Below are 18,343 nucleotides of genomic sequence, written 5' to 3' on the forward strand. Positions count from 1 at the left end.
CTCGTAAGATCCAGACATAATTTTTTTCCATCTGGCGCATTGAGTGTAAACCTAACCTTGAGGGTCTATTCACACGTACAGTTTTCTGCACAGATTTGATGCGCTGGATTTTCTGCTGCAGATTTCAATGTAAACTGAACACAGCTTGAAATCCTGCGCATCAAATCTGCGCAGAATACTGTGCGTGTGAATAGACCCTGAAGGCGCAGCGACGCACATGAGCTGTACATGCTGGGAGTTGGATGCCCACCAATCCATATTGATGTCATCCGGACGATTGACCTTCAAATTGTAAAGCTGCAGGTGACATCTTATTCACAATGTCGGTGAAAGGCTCAGCTCCATTGACTTCTTTCCATTGTATGACGACAGGTCCAGTGCGTATTATCGTGGTACTCCTCACTGTAGGCCTGACATGGATATTAGCTGGAATTATCCTGGGAACACAGAATGGCTTCCCCCGACTACAGCAGTTTATGGGTGGTAAGTGAAGTCCTGCTGTGCACCCCTCATATGCTGTATAACCTGATCAATGCCACACGTCTCTCCCCCTACCCAATGTTTTGCCCCATCCTTTATTTCTTAGCCATGTTGTCTTAATTGTGCTCATTGTCTGCAGGTTCCGAGGTGGTCAGTACAGCTGGTGAGTATTTGTGTCTGTGTCTCCACAAAACCTGGGCACACGTGTACTAACCTCCACTTACTGGGCACCTTCATATTTTATAGATTTTCATTAACCATTCTTAATCTTTGCACTAATCACAACGTTGCCGTTCATCTAAGAGGCGCTGCACGAGGCTCTATGCATGACCCCATTAACCTGGCCAATTATTCCTGATACCAGCACATCTAGGCTGAACGCATCGGCTGGGGTCTGATGATGTGCTGATATAAGGATGTGTGATACCAGGATCTGCACTGTACTTGTGGTCTACACAACACATACTGGATAAGTGATTGATAATCAAATCCTAATGTTTTCTCATTGAAAAAAAAATATAATGCACCAGGTAGTAATGTTAGATTGTTCCAGAAATGTTCATGATTATAGGTGACATCTGATGAGAAACTGTGTCTAGCCACAAGAGGGTGTAAAAGTGCTTTCCCCTGTTGTTCTATAAAAAGACTCTCTCGGAGGCTATGTTTGGGCAGTGTATCTTTTGGTGAGAGGTCCTTGCCTGCTAGACACATCTCTACGACACACTTGAAGACCTTTTGCATCATTCAACTAAGAGAAGCAGGATGGTCATGTTGACAAATTGCCGCCATCTAGACCAAGCTGTTTAGAGGTGTTGCCAGCACTGTTAAAGGGGTACTCCGCTGCTCAGCGTTTGGAACGCTGGAGTTGGGAGCTTGGGACGTCACGCCCCACCCCCTCAATGTAAGTCTATGGGAGGGGGCGTGACAGCTGTCACGCCCCCTCCCATAGACTTGCATTGAGGGGGACTCGGCGTGACATCATGAGGGGGCGGGGCTATGACGTCACAAACTCCCAACTCCAGCGTTCGGAACAGTTTGTTCCAAACACTGAGCAGCAGAGTACCCCTTTAATGTGAGGGCACACATGGAAAACAGGCTATTGTTTGCTCAGACAGACCACCGGAAAGGAGAATCAACTCAAATCAAGGCGCTGACGAGCACAATCAGCTCCCACAGTTGTCTTGTCCACCATTCAGATACAGGTGACAACTTTATTACACACCGCTGTCTCTGCCCGGACAGGCGGTTAGTATTGTCACGGCGCCCAATACATCTCCTGCCATTGACAGCCAGCAACCCGGACTGCTACAGACTGGAACAGTATTGTCTTTACTGACAGTTCCAGTATTGTTTGGGATCCAATGCCGGTCAGGTTTGAGTACGGAGGCCTCGTGGTGAGAGCTTCCATCCTGCCTTTGCAGCTGAGCAACACACTGCCCCCTGCTGGTGTGATGATCTGGGGAAACATCACATATGATAGTCGGTCTCCTATAGTAGTGATACAGGGCACACTAACAGCTCAGTGATCTGTGCAGGACATCCTGTGTTGCTTTCACTTTTTGGTAGGATAATTGTCACCCACAAGAGTTTTACAGGAATGCCTCTGCCAAATTGCAAGTTCAATATAGGGATATGTCGGCACTTTCGTGGAATCTGCGGTGGTGCACGAGGTAGGGTAAAGCCACAGGTAGAAGAAAGATGATACCCAGCATGCACCAGTAATGCACAGTGAAGATTCATTATATAAAGTCAAAGAAAGAGGAGGTTTAGCCAGCTCACCGCTTGTAGTTAGAGATGAGCGAACTTACAGTAAATTCGATTCGTCACGAACTTCTCTGCTCGGCAGTTGATGACTTATCCTGCGTAAATTAGTTCAGCTTTCAGGTGCTCCCTTGGGCTGGAAAAGGTGGATATAGTCCTAGGAGACTCTTTCCTAGGACTGTATCCACCTTTTCCAGCCCACCGGAGCACCTGAAAGCTGAACTAATTTATGCAGGAAAAGTAATCAACTGCCGAGCCGAGAAGTTCGTGACGAATCGTATTTACTGTAAGTTCGCTCATCTCTATTTGTAGTTATTCAGTCTCTGAGCACCTTTTGTTGAAATTGGAAGCCAGGATAAAGCCGAGCCATCTCCTCGGTAGGTAATAGGCTTTGATGAACAGAAAGGGTGTCAAGGGGTACTCCGGTGGAAAACTTATTTTTTTTTATTATTATTTTAAATCAACCGGTGCCAGAAAGTTAAACAGATTTGTAAATGACTTCTATTAAAAAAATATTTTAATCCTTCCAGTACTTATTAGCTGCTGAATACTACAGAGGAAATTATTTTCTTTTTGGAACATAGAGCTCTCTGCTGACATCAGGAGCACAGTGCTCTCTGCTGACATCTCTGTCCATTTTAGGAACCGTCCAGAACGGCATATGTTTGCTATGGGGATTTTCTCCTATTCTAGACAGTTCTTGAAATGGACAGAGATGTCAGCAGAGAGCACTGTGCTCCTGATGTCAGCAGAGAGCTCTGTGTTTCGAAAATAATTTCCTCTGTAGTATTTTGCAGCTAATAAGTACTGGAATGATTTAAGATTTTTTTTTAGTAGAAGTAATTCACAAATCTGTTTAACATTCTGGCACCAGTTGATTTAAAAAAAATAATAATTCCATCGGAGTACCCCTTTTAATCCATTTAAAAAAAAAACGCTTAAAGAAAGAACATCCAGTGAGAGTAAAAAACCCTCACGCGTAAGGGGTTTTTACTCTCTCTGGGTGTTTTTTTTATTTTTTATTTTTATTTTTTCTTTAAGCGTTTTTTTAAATAGGATAAAAGTCCAATGTTTATTAATCCATCTGTTTGGGGGCTGGATGCTCTTTCTGTTAATCGAAGATTTATTATGCCATAGTGTAGTACAAGGACGCGTTTCGGCGTGGGAGCCTTCCTCAGCTGTCGGCCCGAGGCAGACAGCTGAGGAAGGCTCCCACGCCGAAACGCGTCCTTGTACTACACTATGGCATAATAAATCTTCACTGTGCATTACTGGTGAGTGCTGGGAATCATCTATCTTCCCCCAATCGAGCATTTATAGAACCAGACAACCTACGAGTGTGCAGGATCTAAAGGCCCAGCTGCAAAATATGTGGTCAGATGTGCCGCATGATACACTTCATCCATGTATCCCAACTGTATCTCATCTAGTATCCAGGATAACAGGCTATACCATTCTAGAACAAAATCTCCTTGGTATGTATATTATTTTTCAATGAGTATACATCATGTGCGTACAGCTGGCGCTCATCCTAGTCCTGGATCAAGTGTTTGCACGGTCACTCATCGGGTTAAAGGGGTACTCCGGTGGAAAACTTTATTATTATTTTTTTTTTTTTTTATGAACTGGTGCCAAAAAGATTTGTAAATGACTTCTATTAAAACATCTTTACCCTTCCAGTACTTTTTAGCAGCTGTATGCTACAGAGAAAATTCAGTTTTTTTTTTTTTTTTTATTCTTTTTTTTTGTCTTGTCCTCAGTGCTCTCTGCTGACACCTCTGTCCATGTCAGGAACTGTCCAGAGCAGCATAAGTTTGCAATGGGGATTTTCTCCTTCTCTGGACAGTTCCTGATACGGGCATCAGGTGTCAGCAGAGAGCAGTGGACAAGACAAAATAAAAAATAAAAAACTCAATTTCCTTGATAGCATGCAGCTGCTAAAAAGTACAGGAAGGGTAAAGATTTTTTTTTAATAGAAGTAATTTACAAATCTGTTTAACTTTCTGGCACCAGTTGACTTATAAAGACCTAAAAAAAAAAGGTTTCCACTGGATTACCCCCTTTTAAGTATGTAATCTAAGGCTCATTTATGAACTACATACATGATGATATATGGTTCCTGTCAGACCAGCAGGACTTTATTTGTGGTTCTAATTTACTAGGTTTGGATAATACTTACCTGCTAGGTGTTTTCTCCAATACTCGCTGCCTTTTTAGCTTTGCACCTTCAGGAGATGGGGATGATCAGTTACTTCAGCTGCAAGGTAGTGCTGTGCCAATTTTGCCTCTCCCTTCTCGCTTTACACTGCAGCTTTGCTTACAGTTAGTGTCAATGCACATAGTGCTGATCTTTTTAATTGTAGCAAGGATGTCTCTTCAGACAACTAAACCACCAGTGAGAAACCGAAGTATATCAGGTAACTGCAACACATAAAGTAAGTGGGAGGGAAGGGTTGTCTTGAATTCCATTTTTAAGCTACATATGACTTTGTACAGCTGCTAACTGTATGGAATTCTATGCAATAAGATTAAAGGGGTATTCCAGTAAAAAAAATATATATATATTTTTTTTCATATCAACTGGCTCCAGAAAGTTAAAGGGGTACTCCAAAGGATAGGGGATAAGATACCTGATCACGGGAGTCCCGCCGGCTGGGGACCCCCAGGATCTTACACGCGGCACCCCGTTTGTAATCAGTCTCCAGAGCGTGTTCGCTCCGGGCCTGATTACCGGCGACCACACGGCCGGCGGCATGTGACGTCACGCCTCCGACCCCGTGTGACATCACGCTCCGCCCCTCAATGCAAGCCTACGGGGAGGGGGTGTGATAGCTGTCACGCCCCCTCCCGTAGGCTTGCATTGAGGGGCGGAGCGTGACGTCACACGGGGTCGAAGGCGTGACGTCACACGCAGACGGCCGTGTGGTCGCCGGTAAACAGGTCCGGAGCGAACACGCTCCGGGGACTGACTCCCGCGATCAGGCATCTTATCCCCTATCCTTTGGTTAGGGGATAAGATGTCTAAGCACCCGAGTACCCCTTTAAACAGATTTGTAAATTACGTCTATTAATTATTATTTTTTTATTCTTCCAGTACTTATCAGCTGCTGAAGGTGAGTTGTTCTTTTCTGTCTGACTACAGTGCTCTCTGCTGACACCACTGTCCATGTCAGGAATGTCCAGAGTAGGAGCAAATCCCCATAGCAAACCCCTCCTGCTCTGGACATTCCTGACATGGACAGTGGTGTCAGCAGAGAGCACTGTAGTCAGACAGAAAATAACAACTCAACTTCAGCAGCTTATAAGTACTGGAAGGATTAATATTTTTTTTAAATAGAAGCGATTTACAAATCTGTTTAACTTTCTGGAGCCAGTTGATGAGAATTATTATATATATATATTTTTTTTTACTGGAATACCCCTTTAACTTATTAGTGGTTGCAGGAAACTGGTAGGACAGTGTGTGTGTCTCATAGCAGTTGAATGGTCTGTGGATGGTGCACCACTAACAAACCTATGAAGATGGGTAGAAATAGTCTCCTCCAGCAGCACCTAGTAGATTGGACTGCGGTTCTTGGGTTTGGGTGGGGAGGGGAATGTGGGGGTATAGTGGGTTTGGTGTCCAACCTCAAAATATGTCCACACTGAACCTGCTACTCTTGTCTCATATTGTCACTTATTGGGTGCAGCACTAGGACTATATATATATATATATATATATATATATATATATATATATATATATAAAAATTATATACATTGACTCCAGCGCTTACTGTTAGATGCTTAGATGATGTAGACAAGTATACTAAACCTATAGCTGCTATCTTGGATCTATGTGACCCTAAAGTATTACACTTTTACGGTTTACACCTCTGACCTCACACGGTTGGCGCGTTCATAAATGACCCTTAGTGTCTGATGATTCAGCCTTGTTGACCAATCCAAGCCATCATGTCACCGGAATATCGCCATCACAACCCTATCTGTCTGTGACCTCTGCCTGTCTTTCTCGTCAGACCCTCGGCCCAGAAAATATAAATGTGGCTTACCGCAGCCTTGTCCTGAAAAGCACTTTGCCTTCCGGGTGGTAAGCGGAGCAGCGAATGTCATCGGTCCGAAAATCTGCTTTGAGGATAAAATGTGAGTCCAAACCGCCTGAAGGAACGTGGGGGATGTGTTACTGACACTGCAGTACAGCCAAGAAAGCCGAGGTCAATTGGGTAATTGGAGACTTCATTGGTGTTTCCCAACCAGGGTGCCTCCAGCTGTTGCAAAACTACAACTCCCAGCATGCCCGGACAGCCGTTGGCTGTCCGGGCATGCTGGGAATTGTGGTTTTGCAACAGCTGGAGGCACCCTGGTTGGGAAACATTGACTTAGACCATTTAAAGGGGTATTCCAGGCAAAACCTTTTTTTTTATATATCAACTGGCTCCGGAAAGTTAAACAGATTTGTAAATTACTCCTATTAAAAAAATCTTAATCCTTCCAATAGTTATTAGCTTCTGAAGTTTTCTGTCTAACTGCTCAATGATGATGTCACGTCCCGGGACATGAGTCATCAGAGAGGATTTAGAGAGAAAACAACAACTCAACTTCAGAAGCTATTAACTAGAGATGAGCGAACTTACAGTAAATTCGATTTGTCACGAACTTCTCGGCTCGGCAGTTGATGACTTTTCCTGCATAAATTAGTTAAGCTTTCAGGTGCTCCCGTGGGCTGGAAAAGATGGATACAGTCCTAGGAGACTCTTTCATTTGACTCTTTCCTTGTGAATATATATATATTCACAAGGAAAGGTAGAGCAGCACGTCCCACAATAGTATGATAGCGGTGCAAGCAATTCAGACATCTAGGAAGGATGCCGCAGCACATGCTGCGGCATCCTTCCTAGAGATATATATATATTATATATTATATTTTATATTATATTATAATCTCAACTGGCTCCAGAAAGTTAAACAGATTTGTAATTTACTTCTATTAAAAAATCTTAATCCTTCCAGTACTTATGAGCTTCTGAAGTTCAGGTTGTTCTTTTCTGTCTAAGTGCTCTCTGACACCTGTCTCGGGAACCGCCCAGTTTAGAAGAGGTTTGCTATGGGGATTTGCTTCTAAACTGGGCGGTTCCCGAGACAGGTATCATCAGAGAGCACTTAGACAGAAGAGAACAACCTTAATCCTTTCAGTACTTATGAGCTTCTGAAGTTAAGATTTTTTTAATTGAAGTAATTTACAAATCTGTTTAACTTTCTGGAGCCAGTTGATATATAAAAAAAATAGTTTTTTCCTGGAATACCCCTTTTTAAGTTCATTCTTTTTGCCGAATCCACTTGGATGCGCATTGCCGTCTATGAAGGCAATGCATGTCCGAGCGGTTCTAGCTCTGTCTCGTTCTGCCGGGACCTGCTGCCCAGGGAATGTCTGGACAGAATTTTTCAGGGTGAACACTGCGCTGTGTGAATGTGCTGTGAATCTAGACTTTCAAGGGTAAAAGAGAAATGCCGAGCATTAGAAGGGTATTTCCATCTGGACATTGATGGTGTATCCACAGGATGTGCCATAAACATCGAAGAGATATGGCTACCATCTCGGGAACCGATACCTGTCATGAAATCGAGGGCCTCTGTTTCCCTCTGGCCTGCTTGCTGGTGCTGAAGGTGGTTGCGAAACCATAAACGGCTAAACGGGTTGTGTTATGTGGTTTATGTCCCAACCACAGAGGTTGCTGGGAGCTGCATAAAAGTGTAGTATGCAATTTCCATAACAGCATAGTTCCGGCTCCTATGTTGTTTGCACAGCTCCTCTTAACATCAGTCAAGTTAAAGGGGTATTCCAGGCAAAACCTTTTTTATATATATCAACTGGTTCCGGAAAGTTAAACAGATTTGTAAATTACTTCTAGAGATGAGCGAACTTACAGTAAATTCGATTCGTCACGAACTTCTCGGCTCGGCAGTTGATGACTTTTCCTGCATAAATTAGTTCAGCTTTCAGGTGCTCCGGTGGGCTGGAAAAGGTGGATACAGTCCTAGGAGACTCTTTCCTAGGACCTTTTCCAGCCCACCGGAGCACCTGAAAGCTGAACTAATTTATGCAGGAAAAGTCATCAACTGCCGAGAAGTTCGTGACGAATCGAATTTACTGTAAGTTCGCTCATCTCTAATTACTTCTATTAAAAAATCTTAACCCTTCCAGTACTTATTGGCTGCTGTATACTACATATATACTACAGAGAAATTTGCTCAGCTCTCTGCTGACAAATCTGTCCGTGTCAGGAATTGTCCAGAGTAGGAGAGGTTTTCTATGGGGATTTGCTTCTAATCTGGACAGTTCCTGGCACGGACAGAGGTGTCAGCAGAGAGCACTGTGGTCAGACTGGAAAGAACTACACAATTTTCTCTGTAGTATTCAGCAGCTGATAAGTACTGGAAGGATTAAGATTTGTAAAGAGAAATAAAGAGTTCCCCCTTTAAAGTGCCACACCTGTTTCTGGCTTCCTGACTACCACCAGCTCCTTCAAGATTAATGGAAACCAGGGGCCCCTCAATCTCCATGAAACTCTCATCTATGGCATACCCATATGCCATAAAAATCCATATGGGAAGAAAATGTGCATTTACCTTTTAATATGGACCTGTCAGCAGGTAAACAGGGGTGTAAATAAGCACATAGCTCAGTGTTTTCCAACCAGGGTGCCTCCAGCTGTTGCAAAACTACAACTCCTAGCATGCCCGGACAGCCAACGGCTGTCCGGGCATGCTGGGAGTTGTAGTTTTGCAACAGCTGGAGGGACCCTGGTTTAGAAACACCGACATAAGCCTGAAAAATTGTATGCCCGACATAAGCAGCATGGATGGAAAACGCTGATATGGCTATTTAGGGCAGGTCCTCAGGATTCCAGGCATAACTGTTGCATCTCCATAGTAGATTCCATTGCTAAAATATAAGGCTTTTTGGTATTCGGCAAATGAGGCTCAAAAGCCCAAGGATGTTCCAAAGCATGGTAAGTCAGATAACCATCAAAATAAGAAGTTACTTTAACTTAACACTTAAGGAAATGTTCTTTTGTTTGTTACCGTCTTGTTTTGTCGCAGGTTGATGAGCAGCGTCCAGAACAATGTTGGTCGGGGACTAAACATTGCACTAGTTAATGGTAAGTTATATGGCATGTCCATTATATTGTTATCTGACATCACTAATGCCAAAAAAAATAAATAAAGATATATATATATATATATATATATATATATATATATATTATAATGTATATTATAATGTATAGATGTGTGTGTGTGTGTGTGTATAGAGATAGAGATAGATAGAGATATATATATATATATATATATATCTATCTCTATCTCTATTTAAAAAATAATAATAATAAAAAAAAAAAAATAATATAGCATTAAACTTCCTCATTCGGGTAGACCTAAACCACTGTGCCTGGCTGCATGTTCATATCCCTCTGTATATATAAAATATGGTAGATTTAAAGCACAACTGTCATGAACTCCGGGTGCTATAACCTACACGCAGCCTTTGTACTGTGTGCAGGTGGTGGGTATAGCAATGTTTGTACCTTATTTTTTCAGGCCTTAATCACCCCAAAAAAAAATGCTTTTTGTCACAGCCACAGACAGTCGGATAGGCACCACACCCATCCTGTGTCAGCGATGGGACCGATGTGTGATTGACACACAGGTCCCAGCGCATGCGCCCCTCAGCTCATCTAGCATGCGCACTGCCGCGTGTTATCCAGACAAGCGCTCGCTCCTCCAGACCGCCATCTGCCTCCTCAGTGCGCCTGCGCGCGCTCGACAGTTTCCGGTACTAGAGGCAGAGAGGAAGCGTGCTCTCTAGCACTGTGCAGGCACACGGCGGGAGCGAGCGCTTGCCTGGATAACACGAGGCAACGCACACGTCAGATGAGCTGAGGAGCGCATGCGCTGGAACCTGTGTGTCAATCACATATCGGTCCCAGCGCTGAAACGGAGTGGGCGTGTCGGCGGCGGGGCATAGCGAACCTCGCGCCACGCCTATCCGACTGTGTGGCTGTGATCGAAAGCATTTTTTAGGGTGATAAAAGCCGGCAGAAATAAGGTAAAAACAATGCTGTACACACCATCTGCGCACAGTACAAAGGCCGTGTATAGGTTATACAGCCCGGAGTTCATGACAGTGGCGCTTTAATATGGAGGTGTTATTTGTATTGAATAAAGCTTTGTGAGGCTGGGTTCACATCACGTTTTTCCCATACTGTTTTCAATCCATTTTTTCTAAAGAAAACCGTATGGCAAAAAAACGGATGGAACAGTATGGGAAAAAGTAAATAGTATACTGTTTTTAAGTGCATACAGTTCTGTCCGTTTTTATAGGGAAAAAAAACATATGTTTTTGAAAATTTTGTCCATTTTTAATGGGAGGGGTCTTGGGTGGGGACTTTTTTTTTAACACGGACATCAATGGGAAACGCACATGTATACGGTTCCATACGGGAAAACGTATACAGTTTTTACTTTGCACATGCGCATTTGCATCCTAAAGTCCCCACCCATTAAAAATGGACAAAATTTTCAAAAACGTATGGGTTTCTTTCTATAAAAACAGATAGTACTGTTTCAAAACGCATATGGTTTACTTTTTCCCATACTGTTCCATCCGTTTTTTGCCATACGGTCTTCTTTAGAAAAACGGATTGAAAACAGTATGGGAAAAACGTGAACCCAGCCTAAGGCTGGGTCCACACTACATTTTGTCCCATACGGGAGCGCATACGGCAGGAGGGAGCTAAAACCTCGCACTCCCGTATGTCATTCATTTCAATGAGCCGACCGGAGTGAAACGTTCGGTCCGGTCGGCTCGTTTTTGCGCCGTATGCGCTTTTACAACCGGACCTAAAACCGTGGTTGACCACAGTTTTAGGTCCGGTTGTAAAAGCGCATACGGCGCAAAAATGAGCCGACCGGACCGAACGTTTCACTCCGGTCGGCTCATTGAAGTGAATGGCATACGGGAGCGCATACGGTCACATACGGGAGCGCGAGCTTTTAGCTCCCCCCTGCCGTATGCGCTCCCGTATGGGACAAAACGTAGTGTGAACCCAGCCTAATGCTGCAGATCAGGAGGTAGACGAGACCGGTGAGGTCAGGACAATACTGAAACTTGTGCTTCATGTGTCTGATGCAATGTTTCCCAGCCAGGGTGCCTCCAGCTGTTGCAAAACTACAACACAAAGCATGCCCGGACAGCCAAAGGGTGTCCGGGCATGCTGGGTGTTGTAGTTTTGCAACAGCTGAAGGCACACGGGTTGGGAAACGCTGGTCTGATGTATAGCAATGTATCTCTCATTTTATATTTCAGGGGTGAATGGAGAACTCATAGAGGCCAAGACTTTTGACATGTGGGATGGTGGTAAGTTTTTATGCTTACAATTGAATAACCGTAACAGGGAAAGGATATGTTTATATATACATATGCATATCGGCCTCGGTGGCATATTCCATATCTTACTGCAGAGATGATGGCCTTCTTTGTGGAACCCAATGGACCCCATTGTAAGTCATTGGATGGTGGTGCCGTCCATTTGGCAATGCATATGTCACGGTCTCATGGTCTCCATTTATGATGGGACCCACAGAGCCCTATGCAGGCAGGACAAGTATTTTGTGCATTTGTTTATACCCCATACATGTGGTCAGCATGGACAACAGCTTGCAGGCCTGAAGATACTAGACTGCTGGTGACCAGCCATCGTGATTCATACATAGGATTTTACTTGCAAGGGCGGTGCACATAAGTCCTCCTAAAGCTTCAGACATAAATCTCCTATATTTATGGGCTACTCGGGTGGAAAACAAATTTTTTTTTTTTTTTCAAATCAACTGGTGCCAGAAAGTTAGACAGATTTGTAAATTACTTCTATTAAAAAAAAAAAAAAAATCTTAATCTTTCCAGTACTTATCAGCTGCTGTATGCTAGTCCGGGAAGCAGTCAGATTAAAGATGACATTGATTATAAAAGGATTTTATCTTAAAATTAAACCAATAACTCGTTTCGGGTAAGAACCCTTCATTAAAGGGGTACTCCCCCTGGAGTGCCACACGCCAGCGCCGATGCCGAGACCCGGCACCGCATCACCAGACCTTCACATCTGACTGTCTCTGCCTTGCGGTGAGTGCACCTACCTGCTTCTTTTTGTACTTACTCTGGATACTTCATACTGTGCACCCCACAGGAGACACTGACATAGGTCACCGAGGACCGCTCTACTAATATAAGGTGATATTGTTCTCAAGAGTGCTCTCCCCTTCTCTGTTGCATTTATGGACATTTGTAAATTACTTCTATTAAAAAAATGTTAACCCTTTCAGTACTTATCAGCTGCTGTAAACTATAGAGGAAGTTTTTTTTTTCTTTTTTGAATTTCCTTTGTCTGACCACAGTGGACAGTTCCTGACATGGACAGAGGTGTCAGCAGAGAGCAGAGCAGGAGAGGTTTGCTATGGGGATTTACTTCTACTCTGGACAGCACTGTGGCTAGACAGGAAAGAACTACACTACTTCCTCTGGAGCATACAGCAGCTGATAAGTACTGGAAGGATTATGATTTTGTTTATTGAAGTAATTTACAAATCTGTTTTAACTTTCAGGCACCAGTTGATTTGAATTTTTTTTTCCCCACCGGAGTACCCCTTTAATAAAATTAAAGTACTGTAAAAGGATTAAATTGGATCAGTACCAGCAGACTAAGGCCGGGTTCACAGCAGTGTCTGGCTCCATTCGCTGGGTCTGATCAGATGATGGGAGTTAAACAGAGAAACATTTCTGCTGGTCCCCTTAGTCTCTTTTTATTTTCTAGAGAGGCTTCATTACATCAAGTAGCGAAAATAGATGCCTGGTCTGTACAGCGACGTGTATCCAAAACCAGGCCTGACCTGTGTTTATGCCACCAAATCTGAAATGGCAGTATTGCGCAGGCCGCGCTGTATTATCTTTTTAAAAGATGAAAGTAATGACCGATTCCCTATCGGGGAGGTGTCCAATGAATACTAGTAGTAATCTAGCTTAGTTGCCATCTTTACTCGAGTCTTTTTGTTTTTGATTCAGACGTATCGGAGCTTCTGAATTTCCTGCGCCCCTTACATGAAGGAACCTTAGTGCTGTTGGCTTCTTATGATGATCCAGCCACAAAGTAAGTCAGGAAAGAAAAACTTACTCCAGATTTCCCAAAACTGACATTTGTAGGGTGCAAATAATTCTCCATTTGTCTTCTCTTCAAGAATGAATGAGGATGCCAGGAAGATGTTCAGTGGACTGGGCAGCTCCTCCATAAAGGAGGTGGCATTCAGAGATAGCTGGGTCTTTGTGGGAGCCAAAGGTGTTCAGGATAAATCTCCGTTTGAGCAGGTATAGTTCTCTGTGTTCTTGTCTATGTTTTCAATAAACTATAATAAAACATTTATCATAAATAAACCTGTATATCTTTCCCTTTACATACAAAAATAAAAGTTTTAATATCGAAGGCCTTTTGCATCTGGTGCAGGTTTAGGAATTTTTGTAATCCTGCATCAGTAGTGTGTGATTCCTCAGGATATGTTGGGACAAGTAATTCCCTTATCTCTGTATGGCTTGGGGCTAAATATTCTAAATACATGACAAGTCTAACTCTTTAATGGTCTATTCACACATACAGTATTCTGTGCAGATTTGATGCGCAATGATTCAATGTAAACTGAACACAGCTTGAAATCCTGCACATCAAATCTGCGCAGAATACTGTACACGTGAATAGACCCTAAAGGGGTACTCTGGTGAAAAACCTCTTATCTCCTATCCGAGGGAAAGGGAGAAGATGTCCGATCGCGGGGGTCCCACCCCTGTGGACCCCCGCAATCTCCGAAGCGGCACGCCGGTCATCTGTTTACGGAGCGACCTCCACTCAGTGTACGGATGACTGGTGACTACAACTGCTACGCCCCCTCCATTCAGGTCTATGGGAGGAGGGTGATGACTACATACTAGCCGTCACGCCCCCTCCCATAGACATGAATGGAGGGGGCATGGCGTCACTAACACGGAAGCTTCAGTGTTCCGGATGCCGCTGCTGCCGGTTCGGAGATCGCAGGGGTCCCCAGCGGTGGGACATGTTATCCCCTATGCTTTGGATAGGGGATAAGATTTTTTTTGCCAGAGTACTCCTTTAACTGTGCAGGTGTGTTTCTTTGTAGCCATTGGAAAATGCAGGTCCTTCCAGTGCTGGGTGTAGAAAACGTACTCCATTCGACCCAGGGAGATACGGGTGCATTCAAACTACGTTTCTGCAATACGGCATCCAGTGGCTGTATTGCAGAAACATGGTGTGAATGCACCGTAACCTGGTTATTTGCACAATATGGGACTTAGAACCCCTTTTTACTGACTGGTGCCCACTCTCTAACAGTTATGGGATTTGAGCTAAATGTCTACTAGTTGAACTTCACTTTATAAATTAAAGGGGTACTCCACTTCCCCAGCGTTCGGAACATTCTGTCCCAAACGCTGGGTGCGGGCTGCGGTCTTGACATCATGGCCTTGCCCCTCAATGCAAGTCTATGGGAGGGGCCGTGATGTATGCCACACCCCCTCCCATAGACTTGCCTTGAGGGGGCGTGGCTGTGACGTCACGACCCCCGCAGCCTGCACCCAGCCTTTGGAACAAAATGTTATGAATGCTGGGGCAGTGGAGTACCCCTTTAAGGAAAAATTGGTAAAACGATTTACATGTTCAGGTTTTTGCACTTTTGGTAGGTACTAACCACTACATAACAGAAACACCTCACATCTGCTTTTCTGGAGATGTTCTAACCCAGTGATCTACGTGTCACGTTTGGCCCTTGTCACAGGCGCTCAGATTTTGCACGTTTTATTCTGCTTCCGATATGTCATCTTGAAGTACTGACTGTTTACTTGTCTAATCTATCCCACCTCTGAAATGACATAAACGTCAATTGTTGGTGGCTTTAATATTAGTTGTATTATTATAGGATGACAAAGCTCCCAACAGATCAAGTGGCACTACTGCTGCACTATAGATGGGATAACTGAGCCCACGGCTTTCTATCACTGCTGGAGACCACGGTCCTAAATCAGCAGAACCAGAGAAACCCAAGTCACTAATACAATCTAACATAGAACAAAACGGTAACCTTCACTCACCGTTCAGCTTCAGCATTCGTGCTCCGCTAAGATTCCTTCTGAGGATCCAATTCCAGACTTGTTGCAGGGCGCTCAGAGGCAACTGCTGGCAGTTTTGCGCTTCTTCCGGCCTCGTACCAGGCCGCAAGAAGCGCACACCGCCCGAAACCGCCGGTAGTCCCGTCTGAGCGCCCCGCAACAAGTCTGAAACTGGGTCCACAAAAGGAATCTTGGCGGAGCACGAATGCTGAAGCTGAACGGTGAGTGCAGGTTACCGTTTTGTTCCACGCTAGATGTTATAGGATGATATGCTCCCCGCGCACACTGGAATGTCTTTTAACAAATGTCGCGCTGGACTTTGTGTTTTTACACAACACTTTACTAAACTAAAAAGTTGTCTCCTTATATCCTAGCATATAAAGAACAGTAAAAGCAACAATAAGTATGAAGGTTGGCCCGAGGCTGTGGAGCTGGAGGGTTGTGTGCCCCAACGTACTCTCGATCTTGAGTGAATTAATGGGCCAAGAAAACCAACCCCAGCAGGATCTTGAGCGCACTGGATGGATTGTGCAATTTTGCGGACTTCTCCATTTTTAATTTTATTATTTTCTAACCCGTTGACCAATCCCAGCTGACAGAACCTGCACCTTGCCTGGATATTATCGACAATCTAAACGCACTTTGGATGAACGTGGCTTCGAGAGGCACGGTCTGTTAGCAGGTTGGAAACGCGGCATGAAGAAACCAAATTTATGACTACCAAAATTTCCTACCAACCACTGGCTGATGAAGTAGCGACGCTGGAAAGGCGCGATCTCCAAAAAATATATTCGTACATCTCCATGCATGACTCTTCCTTACCATGGGTCACCACTGCATGAGCAGCAGAAAATGAACATAAGGGCTACCGCGCTGCGAGCACAACCATTTTGTTTTTAGATGTGCATGGACTGATCTCAAGAACTTGTCTCAGGAGACATTAAAGCCATTTTATGGTAAATTTGGGGAGCTGAAATTATCCTGAATTTCAAGACCTTCATGTTGGTTTGAGATGACATCAATGTCTTGGCATCGTCTGATTCACATGTTCTGGTCTAGTCTGGGCCACATGTCTTGGTGTAGTCTAAACCTGTCTGGGCAACCAGTTTGGGCAACCTCTCTTGATAAAGTCTGGGCCATCTGTCTGAATATAGTGTGGGGCATAGTCTGGGCCACCTGTCAGGGTATAGTCTGGGCCACCTGTCAGGGTATAGTCTGGGCCACCTGTCTGGGCCACCTGTCTGGTCTGGGCTACTTGTATGGGCCACCTGTCTGGGCATAGTCTGGGCCACCTGTCTGGGCATAGTCTGGGTATAGTCTGGGCCACCTGTCTGGGCATAGTCTGGGTATAGTCTGGGCCACCTGTCTGGGCCACCTGTCTGGGTATAGTCTGGGCCACCTGTCTGGGCATAGTCTGGGCCACCTGTCTGGGCATAGTCTGGGCCACCTGTCTGGGTATAGTCTGGGCCACCTGTCTGGGTATAGTCTGGGCCACCTGTCTGGGCATAGTCTGGGCCACCTGTCTGGGCATAGTCTGGGCCACCTGTCTGGGCATAGTCTGGCCCCTATATCTAATCAAACGATGGCATAATGGGGTTTTCTGCTCTGAAGAATCTGGAATGGTTGTTTGATGGGACCAAATCTGATGACGTGTTTCTTCTCCCTCCTCCCATAGTTACATTTAGGTCCCACAACGCGGCGCAGGATATAATCTGCCCTGGAACGAGATTACAAGATAAATATAATTTATTTTAATATTAAAACACTTGAACTGGGGGTGGGGGGGAGGGGGGTTGATAAATTGTGGTGAGTTTTACACCACACACCCTAAATAATCACTGTCCGTGACCCAGAATGTAGGGCGCGGCTGGGCAGCCTTCATATATGTATGATTCAGAGGGAGCGGCGTACGGTCGCTCTTGTGGAAGGCATATCTCCTACATCTGGATTGGCGGTGTGCACGCGGGGATGTAAATAGATCAGGGACAGAAGAGGGGAAGGCCCAGAAGTTTTCTTCAGGATGACCTTTTATAACAGAGGATCTATCACAACAATGTCATGTGAACTTTCCAGGATATTAAATCTTTTTTCTTATAAGGCTTTTTTTATTTTATTGTTTTTGTTTAAAGAGAAATATTTGGGGGGGGGGGGTGTATTGTATTGTTCTAATGCGGTTATGGAACAGTGGACATTTATTGTATCCACAGAATAAGTCAGTGCTTCCCAACCAGGGTGCGTCCAGTTGTTGTAAAACTACAACTCCCAGCATGCCCGGACAGCCGTTGGCTGTCCGGGCATGCTAGGAGTTGTAGTTTTGCAACAGGTGGTGGCACCCTGGTTGGGAAATATTGGGATCAGTGATAAATCTTGCTTTTATTTTATTTTTATTTTTTCTGTGCGATGGTAGTCGGGAGAAGCAGTAGCTGAGGTCTGAATGTCAATCAAGCAGGGACATAGATAGAAGAGGGAACAAGGAGCCATTCCTGTTCGTAGCACTTTGGGGGCTTGGGAACGCCTCTTCGGCGCTTGGCGCCAGAGAATAAAAGCCTTTTTCTACATTACGGAAGCACATACAAATATAGAAAGTTTATCCTGTCTCCTTGCCTTAAAGGCGTTCTCCACCATAAGGTATTTTAGTACATACCTGGCAGGCAGTAATGGACATGCTTAGGAAGGATCTGTGCTTGTCTTGGGGCTAAATGGCTATGTTGTGAGATTACCATAACACTGGCTAGCTTTTTGTGAACTTGAATTTCCTGTTTGACTTTTCTTTTTTTGACTACAAATCTCACAATTCCATTTTCCTCCCTACCACACATCAGCCCCCCCCCCCACCCATTGAAACATAAATGAGCTGCATCCATTCAAAAGACCTGTGGTTTT

General features: G+C 44.4%; 1 protein-coding gene across 4 annotated transcripts in view; it reads left to right on the plus strand.

The window, feature by feature from the left end:
* FAM3A (FAM3 metabolism regulating signaling molecule A) overlaps positions 1-16,707 on the plus strand; it is a 32,881-nt gene extending 16,174 nt beyond the window's left edge. Inside the window, exons 3-11 of one of the 4 annotated variants that reach the window (XM_056538648.1) lie at positions 373-483; positions 620-643; positions 4,605-4,658; positions 6,261-6,384; positions 9,343-9,401; positions 11,609-11,659; positions 13,355-13,439; positions 13,528-13,654; positions 15,835-16,705. In XM_056538648.1, the coding sequence (XP_056394623.1) occupies positions 373-483; positions 620-643; positions 4,605-4,658; positions 6,261-6,384; positions 9,343-9,401; positions 11,609-11,659; positions 13,355-13,439; positions 13,528-13,654; positions 15,835-15,933 (734 nt within the window). In that variant the 3' untranslated portion in view covers positions 15,934-16,705. Of the gene's footprint in view, positions 1-372; positions 484-619; positions 644-4,604; positions 4,659-6,260; positions 6,385-9,342; positions 9,402-11,608; positions 11,660-13,354; positions 13,440-13,527; positions 13,655-15,834 lie in introns of all 4 variants that reach the window. The other 3 variants (XM_056538650.1, XM_056538651.1, XM_056538652.1) reach the window with 3 other exon arrangements.
* Positions 16,708-18,343: the final 1,636 nt, after the last annotated feature.

The sequence above is a fragment of the Hyla sarda genome, chromosome 9 (genome assembly GCF_029499605.1).
Source record: "Hyla sarda isolate aHylSar1 chromosome 9, aHylSar1.hap1, whole genome shotgun sequence".
In the NCBI taxonomy this organism is placed as follows: domain Eukaryota; kingdom Metazoa; phylum Chordata; class Amphibia; order Anura; family Hylidae; genus Hyla; species Hyla sarda.